This window comes from Cucurbita pepo, chromosome 5 (genome assembly GCF_057944985.1).
Source record: "Cucurbita pepo subsp. pepo isolate OVF chromosome 5, ASM5794498v1, whole genome shotgun sequence".
NCBI lineage: Eukaryota > Viridiplantae > Streptophyta > Magnoliopsida > Cucurbitales > Cucurbitaceae > Cucurbita > Cucurbita pepo.
The window spans coordinates 2875113-2885928 of record NC_141802.1 but is presented as its reverse complement, the minus strand read 5'-3'; the positions used below and the strand labels follow the sequence as shown (position 1 = coordinate 2885928).

General features: G+C 34.4%; 2 protein-coding genes across 4 annotated transcripts; both read right to left on the bottom strand.

The window, feature by feature from the left end:
• Positions 1 to 2215: 2215 nt before the first annotated feature.
• LOC111794685 (serine/threonine-protein kinase UCN) lies at positions 2216 to 3906 on the bottom strand. The gene has a single exon (XM_023676793.2). It carries the CDS (start codon positions 3854 to 3856, stop codon positions 2594 to 2596), a length of 1263 nt encoding a protein of 420 aa, XP_023532561.2. The 5' UTR covers positions 3857 to 3906; the 3' UTR covers positions 2216 to 2593.
• A 3000-nt stretch (positions 3907 to 6906) lies between these two features.
• LOC147792629 (AP2-like ethylene-responsive transcription factor PLT1) lies at positions 6907 to 10752 on the bottom strand. 3 transcript variants are annotated; one of them, XM_087123968.1, is made up of 6 exons: positions 10673 to 10752; positions 9415 to 10506; positions 8008 to 8081; positions 7857 to 7907; positions 7688 to 7764; positions 6907 to 7623 (listed from the first exon to the last, which is right to left on the bottom strand). In XM_087123968.1, the coding sequence occupies exons 2-6, from the start codon at positions 9415 to 9417 to the stop codon at positions 7058 to 7060; spliced, it is 771 nt and encodes a 256-aa protein (XP_086980094.1). In that variant the 5' UTR covers positions 9418 to 10506; positions 10673 to 10752; the 3' UTR covers positions 6907 to 7057. The 3 variants fall into 3 exon arrangements, with proteins under 3 accessions (XP_086980094.1, XP_086980093.1, XP_086980092.1); XM_087123967.1 differs by having other exon boundaries at positions 9415 to 10503; XM_087123966.1 differs by lacking the exons at positions 9415 to 10506; positions 10673 to 10752 and adding an exon at positions 8457 to 8578.
• Between the last annotated feature and the right edge of the window lie 64 nt (positions 10753 to 10816).

The window sequence follows — 10816 nt, the reverse complement described above, 5'->3', positions numbered from 1 at the left end:
TAATAATTTTTTTTGTAAGAATCAGACATTCTGCATATATATCGATCTGATACGTCACTTAATACTAAAAGTTTATATTTTAAAATATATAAAATATATGCTACCAGATATTTTGAATACCATGTAATCCAGTAGTTCAAGAATAAGATTCTTAAAAAGAAAACAACATCAGTTCGATATCAATCATTTATGTCGACGACGTGTCTTAGAGGTAATCGTGAACTAGTATGACACGCACGTATTTATCATGAAATATGAATGACAATGTTGTGGGTACGTAGACGTTTGTGTAATTAGGATGGTGGAGAAAATAGGAAATTAATAAAGTAAAAAATCTTTTTATGTATTTTGACAAAATTTAAAAATTAATAAAAAAGAAAAATAATTACTAGGCCCAAATCTAAGTGGGCCGGGTGCTTTCTCTGAGAGAAAGTCATTGGGCCTTCAAGTTCTTCAAGCCCTTCACATGTTTCTGGATAAACCCAGCCCACAAGTTTAATTGATATAATTATAATTATATACACATTTAAACTAAAGTTTTAAAAAAAGAATAATAAATGGAGTAAATTAATATAATTTTTATTCATAACACTACGAATTTGAAGTTGTATAAATTGATTTTTTACATTTATTTTATTTACATATTTTTTAGTAGTTTAGAAACAATAATAAATGGAGCGTATTATTATTATTATTATTATTATTATATATATATAAATCGCGAGTCCGCTGCCATCAAAAATGCGATTTTGACAAGTGAGTTAAGCCAATTCGTTATTGCGTCGCCTACAACCAAGCGACGTATGCTCGAGCTTCTGGCCTCGATTTTAAGAGAAGATTTTAGAGAACGAGGGCAGAGAGAGATTTTTGGAAGAGACGTTATATAAGCAAGTAAGAAAAAAATAACAACCGCTCACAGTATATAACTTTTGATAGAGAGAAGTTGACAACTATATATAGATTAGATCGGAAAATTAAAATAGAATTGATATGTTTTTGAAATGGGTTGGTCGAAAAGTAACCCTCTTGGCTTCCCCCCGCCATCAATGCCTCTTCTTCTCATCATGATGTTGGGATTTTGTCTCCCAACAAAAATGCAATAAATAACTTCCTCTTCATTCTTATATATATAATAAATAAAATTTATGTTCCAAACATTTATAATTTCCAAAAAAAAAAAAAAAAAAAAAGAGTTTAATAGTCGTGTAATTACGATCATAGTTTAATTATAGAGTTATAAATATTAGAAAAAAGAGTCGGGAAAAGCAAACAACTTCTAACTACCTCATTCAAAGTCATAATGGTTGGTCACGTGAGTTCGATTTAGTGCACTTTATCATGATTTGTGCATATGAAACAAAAGGGATTAATTTAATTAATTAATTATACTACATGAGACGGGGTTTACTTCATTTATCCGGGTGTCATATGTGCATAAAATGGGATTAAAAAAGTGAGAAATATACATAATAGAGAATCCAAGGACATGGTATAGAATAAGGTTTGAAAAGGACAAGAAAGGGTGAATCTGTCCGGAAGATTTTAGAGGTAGAGACAATTAGGGGAAGGGCTGAATTGGAAACAACCACTGTGCCCTCCAAAGCTTGGAAGAAGGAAACAAATGGACCAAGATAGAGCCTATCTTTTTACTATTCGGCCTTAAAATGGAAGGGAGGGGCCGACGGGGTGCCCTAAACTCAATGGATCCCATGGCGTGGGGTCACTAAGATCACAGGCTCCATGGTCCGATGACAAACCATGGTTTTATCTCGTAGCTCCAGGGTGGGCCTTCAAAATATTTTAATTTTAAATTTTTTTTAATAAAAGACAAAGCAGTAAAGATAAATTATTTAAAAATAAATTATAATCTCTTAATACTATAAAAAAAAGCTTTTTATATTTAAAAAATTAGATTTTTTTAGTCAATAAGTTGAAATTAATAATTGCATAGACCCATAAAATACAATGGATGAGGGAGCTATATATATATATATAATTAAAAAAAAAAAAAAAAAAAAAAAAACTCCGGAAATTTAGAAAAATTTGTCTGCTACACCTATCCCTTTTTTTAATAATTACCATAATTAATTTCGTTTTTTGTTTTATTTATTATTTAAAATTTAAATAATAAATCAGGCATCAAATTCTATAAATGATACCACCAGAATCTAATTCTTTTATTTTTTATTTCAAAAGGAAAAATAAAAATCTATCATTAAAAAATATATAAATATATTATTATTCGAGAAAACAAGAAAAATTATTGTATGGATGAGTTACAATAAACGTGAAGGAATTTGACGGGTAAATTAAAAGTCGGGGGGAAAACACGCGCCTCCGTAGCGCGTGTTATTCCAGCCCATTACATGAAGCATTCATGATTTAGTTGTTGTTACTAAATTAATCATGACTTTTTGTACTACTAATCCTGCCTATTATTACCTTAACCAACGACAATTTATGAATTTCCACTAACGCCGTTTCTTCCAAACGTTGTACTACTGCTGGTGGGTTATTCCATTTATCTACACTCAAATTACATTAAGAGCCCAAAGAATATCCAATTCTTACACGTGCAATCTCCCCTCGTGGGTTAGAACTCTGCTAAACATATGCTGTTATTGTGCAAATGGAAGGAGGTTGACGGCGATGACGACGGCGAAGGCGACGGCGACGCTGGAAATGAAGGCGGCGATCTCTGTCTATGAAAGTATTCCTCTATACCCACACCACCGGGGGCTTTATTCTCCCTCCATCCTGTTTCTTCACGTGCCGGTAAAAATGGCGGTCGCGTGACTTCCGTTAATATGTCCCACTTAACGCCGTTAAAAAACGCATGCTCTTTTATCTCACACGCGCCTCGGGTGTACCCCAATCGCTTGGTGGGGTCCTTCACCAGCAACCGTTCGATCAAATCCGTTAAATCTGAACGCTTTCCGATTAGCTCTGGGGCTTTGACTAGAACGTTCCTAAACGTTTCTTTACGGTTAGTCCCCTTAAACGGCGTCTTCCCATAGAGCATCTCGTACGTGAGAATTCCCAAGGCCCACCAGTCAACGGCGAATTCATGTCCCTCACCTCGAATGATTTCCGGCGAAACGTACTCCTCCGTTCCAACGAACGAGTTCGACCGTTCGCCATTATTAGTTATTAAACCCAATTTCCAACGGCTCACAGGACTAACCCGAGCCGATTTAGCCTTCCTCAAACCCTTTTTGACTTTAGCGGTCCCCACAATCCATCGCGTAAAGTTCCGCCGGGCGGCGACAACCGGCAGCTTCTCGTGGCCGGAATCATCAAGCGAAACGACATCTTTCACTGTCTTACGAGTCAACTGACGCGACAAATCAAAATCGGTTAGAGTGACATGACCTGATTGTTGAATCAATACATTCTCCGGCTTCAAATCTCGGTAAACGATGTCGATGCTATGAAGATGCTCTAGCGCACAGACGATCTCAGCCAAATAAAACCGAATGACAGCTGGCGAGAAGACCCGGTCCATTTGTCGGTAACGCAAGACGTTCAGGTCCCCACCAGGACAGTACGGAACAGCCCAGCCCAAAAACTCGTCGGACTCGAAGGATCCAATGAGGTCAGGAAGAAAGGGGTGTGGTTTAGGGAGTGATAAACGGGAAAGAACCTGAATCTCCCAACGAGCGCGGCGCTCGGCGTGGTGCTTAGAGACAAAAGACGATTTGTGGACAACCTTGAGCGCAAAGGGGAAATTAGCCGCGTGATCAAGGAGGTGGTCGTGGACGAGAAAGACAGTCCCCATGGCTCCTTGTCCGAGTAGCTTGAGGGGAGTGAGATTAGGAAGACGAAGCTCCGGTGGGGATGGGTGAGGCGGATCCATGTCTAAGCTTCGTGGGGAAGAAGAAGAAGAAGAAGAAGAAGAAGAAGAAGAAGAAGAAGAAGAAGATTAAGGATCAAGGAAAGAGCGTTGGTATATAGGAATTTATAGGAGGGGTCTAGAGTCTAGAGTCTAGAGTCTGTTGGTGTAGGCCGTATTTTGCGCTTCTTTTACGCCAGTTGCTGCTTTGGGGGTTCCCACAGTTACCACGTTCACCTCTGTAACTCGCTTCTCTTTGCAGCTGAAGCAATGGTATATAACACCATTAACCAATGTCGTTGCCAATTCCGTGACAAAAAAATATTTCAAACATAATTTATTTTCTTCAATTGATTAATGACAACGCCCACTTGGTTAAATAATTATAAACAATATAGTTTCATCACCAATCATAATGCACCGTACATGTACCCTCACATATATATATATATTATAAACCTTAATTACATCAAATTACTTCTAACTCTATAGTTATTACATTAATATATATTTTAAATAGATGTGTCCGAGTGTGTAATGAGCTGGTTAAAGTGAAGATTTTATTTTAATTTTTTAATATTTTTTTATGAGAAGCAGGGGAACACGTGTAGCCCATAAAACCAGGAAAAAGACAAAAAAGGAAAAGGAGAAAGGTATATGTACTGTGAAATTATATGTATAAAAATAAAATAAAATAAAATAAAAAAATAATAATAAAAGGAAAAGAAAGCTGCACCGTACGATTCTCACATGGAGACACCCAGCATGATCCAAGGGAGATGCGAAGGTGTTTATATTTTTTAATTTTAATCATGGGATTAATCTGCTTGCTTAGCTTATTGATTAACATTAAGTATGAGATCCATTCATTTTGGGGCTCAATGATTAATTAAACCTACCATGTGAGTTCCACTAATCACAAATCTAAATATCCCCATTAATTAGTATATATTCACCACAATAATCCAATTCTATCCAATCTTCACCACAAAACATACACACACAAATTCATTAATTACAAAAATAACAAATATTGAATTATCCATTTTTTGAATTTTCTTTAATCTTATAAGAAAATTAACATAATTTTTTTTTTCTTTTAAAATATATTAGAAGGTGACAAAATTAATATTATTTAAATTGGATAGAAAAATTAAATAAATAAAATGAGAATACATCTTCTATCTTAATTCTATTTTTTATTCCAACCATTCATCAAGCAACCAATCTGTTTGACCAAAAGACATTTGTTATTGGTTTTGTTCCTCAAAATTCGTTACAAAAATTTTATAAACGAAAATCTTATTAAGTAACTTCAATTCAAAAAAAAAAAAAAAAATCAATATTTTCAAACCATTGCTAAAATTGGAAGAGACATTTTCAAGAAAGAGTAGAAAATGTTCTGATTTGTTTGGTGAAAATGGAAGGTAAAAGTAAATGTTTTTTTTTTTTTTTTTTGTTGCTATATTCCTTAATTTTATTTAATTTTATTTCATTTATTAATCATTTTAGATTCTTCATTAAAATTGATCCCATTCATATATCCTTCACTTTTCCTCCTTATATATATATATATATATATATATATATATATATATATATATATATATATATATATATATATATAAACTCCATAAAAATAAATCTTCTTCTTATTAATAAATAATGTTATCATTTCTTTATTTTTGACAAAAAAATTTATCAATAATTTATATGAAATTATATAAATTGATGAGAATTTTAATAATTTAATAACTTATTGCATTAGTTACAAAGATTCGATAATTAATGATTGAAATGTTTATTGAGTATGGTATTTATGAAAAATTAAAACAATTATAATCTTAATTACATTATAGTATTAACTCAAATGGGTAAATATTAATTATTTTTTTAACTATTATAATCTTAAAAATTTAAACTTGTTGTTGAAGAAATAATAGATTTTAGGGGACAGAAAAACCCCACTTATTAATGTTTTAATTTATGTGAGATAAATTAAGTTTATAAAGTTTCATAAATTGTATTCCTGTCGGGGCATCATTTCACCTGATTAAATAGAGACATAGCAACCAAAAGTGTGAGCTTTCTTTTCTCATTTTATTTATTTATTGTTTTTCAAATAAATAAAATTAAAAAAAAGGGAGGGGTAATTATATTGCCTCCACTCAACCAAATGTCAAACTTTGAAACAAATGTATACTTTAAAGGTAAAAGTTAAATACACTTTGTCGGCCATGATTTCCCTATTAAAAATATATAATTTTTTTTAATATTTAATTTTATAATTAAGACATTTACTTTAGTCTATAATCTTTTTTTAAAAGAAAATAAGTATGCGAGTGTGTATTATGTGTCATAATGATGTGGCCGAGCGACTAAAATAACCAAAATGCCCCTGAAAAATTTGTAATTATTATGGATCTTCAAGAGTTCAATGATTCTCGTATATTATTTATGAAATTATTAATGCATTATTTACATTTTTAATCACCCTATTAAATTATTAACCTTCGTTCATTACATATAATATAATATAATATTTGTAGTTTAGAAAAAAAAAATATATTTTTCTAATTACGATAATAGGACAAATTTATAGTTTAATAATAATAAAAGAAAAAAGAATAATAATGTTGAAGTATTAAAAAAGAAACGTGTCTTTAAACAAAAGACAAATGATAATGAAAATGAAGTTTGAGTATGATATTTACATGTTTATTTAAAGCAACAAGTTTATTTTCAATCCTCTTTCTTAAAAATTAGAATTTAATTCCTATAATTTAAAATTTAAAAATAGTTTTTATAGTGGTGTGATAAAACCCTCATATAATATTTATGTAATATAGAATAGAAGTATTTATATGACTCGAAATCTCGATTATCCAAACTATAAAATCAAATTTAGATATGTTCATGAATTGACATTTTTTTGTCAGGTCAACCAAACCCTACTTTTAAAATTATCATAAAAATGCACGGTGACTAATAAATGTTTGATATTTGAGTTTTATGAGATTTTAATTATTAATGTAACATACTTAATATTATTGGTCCAGAAATTAATCCGTCCAATCCAATCTTAATTATAGTACTAGAGAGAGAGAGAGAGAAGAAGAAAAAAAAATTATGAATGCATGGAAGCAGCAGCCCACATGAGGTTTGGGCCATAAGGAAGCATTGGTGCAGTCTAATAAACATCATCGAGATGACGTCAGGAGACATTCAAAACCCCCCATTGTTGAAACCCTGAACCGAATCCTCGGACCAGCTCCCATACCCACCACCGTCAGAATTAGGCATATCGTAATCCACCTTAACCAACGCGTATTCATCCCCCGACGTACACCCCATCCCTAACGCACTTCCAAGGTACCCTCCACTACTGTCTCCGCCGCCGCCGTAAAACGGATGAGTGTTGTTACCATAGTGGGAATAAGTGGAGTGGTGAAACGACGCCGGATCGTGGGCGTAGGGAGAAATTTCATGGTGATTTTGAAGAGAAAGCAAAGGCTGGGTGAAATTGGGTGAGTGAAGAAGCCTATGATTGGAGGAATTAGAGGAGGAGGAGGAAGCACCAAGAGCAATCATCATTTCCTCACGCTTTCGAGAGGCTTCCATGGCCTGGGCTTCCTTCAGGCGCTTGGCCGCACCACCGCCAATAGGGACAGAATTGCTGTCCAATATGCTCTTCACGTCATAACGACTCATGTCGAAGTTTGTGACTGCGTTAAGCCCTCTGAATTTGATGGCGGCTATGTCATATGCTTCCGCCGCTTCCTCTTCGGTGCCTATCAAATAATACAATGCTAATCTTAAACAAATAATAGATAGGCTATAATGTTGAGAGCTTACTGAAAGTTCCCAAATAAAGATCTTTGTTTCCAGCCACTCGTCCAATCCTGGCCTGCCATCTTCCATGCTGGTGGTGCCTATTTTAATTAACCCCACAACACATCACATTCTAATAATAATTAATTATTATGAACAATAAATAATTCCAAAAAAATGGGAAATTTTGAACCTTGTAACACCACGATACATTGATGCACCCCTTGAAAACCCACTACTCTTCCTGAAATCAGCAATATTTATATTTATTATTTAGAATGTGATTAAAAAAAAAAAAAAAACACAATTGATTGATTGATTAACAATAGTGTTGATAGAATAACCTTCTAATGGCAGCCACAAATTCTTGTCTTGTCATGTGCTTCATTTCCTCCACTTCCTTCTCATACTTACTAATCTGCAGATTCAAATTCAAATTAAAAAGCAAATAAGGTAATGAAAATGTACCAGGCACACCGCTAGCATATATTGTCCTAGCATATATTGTCCTTTTAAAACGCATTTGCTAGGGGAAGGTTTCTACACTTTTATAAATGGTGGTTTGTTCTGTTCCCCCACCAACGTGGGAAAGGGGATGGATTGTGATGTCCTACATTGGTTAGGGAGGAGAACAAACCATTGTTTACAAGGGTGTGGAAACTTTTCCCTGATAGACGCGCGTTTTAAAGCCTCGAAGAGAAGCACGAAAAAGAAAATTCAAAGAAGACAATATCTACTAGCGGTGGATATGGGTCGTTATAGAAAATCTCAACAAATTAAAGTAGTTAATTACAGGAAAGTTTGTAGTGGTGGATGTTCCCCAGTACTTCAACGCAACAAGATCATAAGCCCTAGCAGCTTTGTCTTCTTTATCATACCCTCCTGAGCCCATCATCATTTACAAACAAACAAAACCTTAAAATCTTGTTTTATATAATATATATATATATATTAATAATGGATTGAAAATCTGATTTTCATTTATGAACTATAAACTACAAATTAAATCCTAGAAATAGGAGAAAATATTCGAAGTAATACTCACCCAAATAGACTGATCGAGAGATGATGGGAGAGACAAAGACGAGCATGCAAGAAAGTAAAAAAAAAAAAGTTAGGCTTTGAAACTTTAATATATATATATATATATATATATATATATATAAATATAAATATAAATATAAAATAAAGAGTTGACCTTGACGACCCTTCCTTGACTGCCCTTCCCTCCTACAACTATTATCCCACAAATGTGCTTCATATCTCCCCGTCCATCGATGCCTACAAAAATATACAATATATAATAACTCACAAATCCTAAATTCAGAATTGAAGATTATATTATAAACGGGTAAACCTGGTGACACCGCGATAGATTGAAGTTCTGTGCCCAAGAGTGTCCGAAGTTCTTGTGGGGGTGACATGTAGAGTGGTGTTAAGTGGTCGGAGGGTGGGTTTAGGGTTCCCACTCCCCATTGAAAGACTCAAACACTGCAAACTATTTGAATTGGAAGTGGTGGAGTCCACATTAAATGGTGTGATTGGGAACAAGTAATCTGTATGAATTTCATTAAACCCCATGAGATGTGTCTCATTTTCTGCCTTGCTTACACCTAAAAAGTCTGCAACTTTTGGAGCTTCACCACCGCCTTCACTACTTATCCGATTCCACTCTACAAAAACAGAGACAAAAAATGGTCAATCCAAGATTGATATGCAAGAGGGATTTGTGAATGTATTAACATACATACCATGGGGGGCTTGAAATGGGATTTCGGGCAAGGAGAATGAAGGATTAGTGGGTGAAAGTGGAAAGGAAAGGCAATTGTTTGAACTGATGGACCCCATTTTCTTCAGGAACAGAGGTAAAACAGGGAAGAAGAAGAGGGTAAAAGGAAAGATTAATGAATATCTCTCAAAAGATTTAGCGGGACTCCCCATGTTTCAATCTGTTGACCGCCCAATTGGTTTTCGCACCCGTCAAAGCCCCCAACAACAACAATCAAATTGGTGGATTAACCACCGTCATTTTCTGGTCAACACGACGGTTCATGTTCTGCTCCCAGATTCGGAGGAATGTGACTCACACGTGTCGGTTATGGTATAAAGACTTTATTGAATTTGAGAGGGATAGGGAAGGTAAATAAGGAGGGAAGAAGAGGGTATGGTACTTATTTATGGAGAATGATGCACACGAGTACCCATACAAAAAGTAAGGTGGGAGGGGGAGTTTTTCGAAGACCAAATGGGAGCGATCGCCGGGGAACTGCTAAACATCTCCATTTCAATTCTAGGGTTAAGGTTAGGGTTAGGATTAGGGTTTAGGGTTTTTGGATGAGAACACACCTAATAAAATAAAACAGAACAGGATGAATTCAGTGCGACAGAATTGGGATGATGAGTTGAAAATTGTTAATTCCCAGGAGACATGCCTCTCCAAGGGCATGTGCATGCCACTCTCTCGTTTTCTATGCAATCCCACAAAAAACTAAACACTTCAAATGGTAATTTAACCATTGCCTATTGCCTATTGCCTTTCCCTCCCTCTGTAACTAAAAAATTCTCCTATTCGATAAGGGGTCCACTAACCTGATATTCCCTTTACAACAGAAAAGCTCTAACCCTTTTTCCTTCGTTAACTATTCAATGCCACTTAGCTTTCAACAATCAAAACAAAAACAGAACCCTTCTATGCTCTGCAAACATGCTTTTCACCGAACATTATCTGACACCCAGAATCAAGCTCAATTTTAAATGCAAATTAAAACAGGCTATACTTGAACAGAGATCAAGTGCTCAGCTTTATGCTTCTTGTCCATAATCTTACAACCATCTGGAACCTGCTAATGGACATGACATAACAGTCCAAATTTCAAAGAAAGCAAAGCCAATATAACAAATTCATCTATTAAAAGAATAATATCGTCTATTGATAGTCTAGCATTTATAAATGGATATAATTTCAACCCCATAAGAATAATGTTAAATCAGAAACCGATGAGTTTATACCAATTTAGTGCATGGTAGATTTGCAATACAGGTTGAAAAGGCCATCGAGTCTTGTCATTCACATCAGACAATTTCGAGTAGGCTGCAAGATTTTGTTCAAGCTAACTCCTTGACAAGATGATACAAATTAAGATCAGAACAACA

Coding starts and splice junctions, on each gene's coding strand:
- LOC147792629 (XM_087123966.1), bottom strand. CDS start 8,561: ATGATGATGGGCTCAGGAGGGTATGATAAAGAAGACAAAGCTGCTAGG. Junction 7,765..7,856: donor ATGTATCGTGGTGTTACAAG/GTTCAAAATTTC, acceptor TAATTAAAATAG/GCACCACCAGCATGGAAGAT. Junction 7,624..7,687: donor TCTTTATTTGGGAACTTTCA/GTAAGCTCTCAA, acceptor ATTATTTGATAG/GCACCGAAGAGGAAGCGGCG.
- LOC111794685 (XM_023676793.2), bottom strand. CDS start 3,856: ATGGATCCGCCTCACCCATCCCCACCGGAGCTTCGTCTTCCTAATCTC.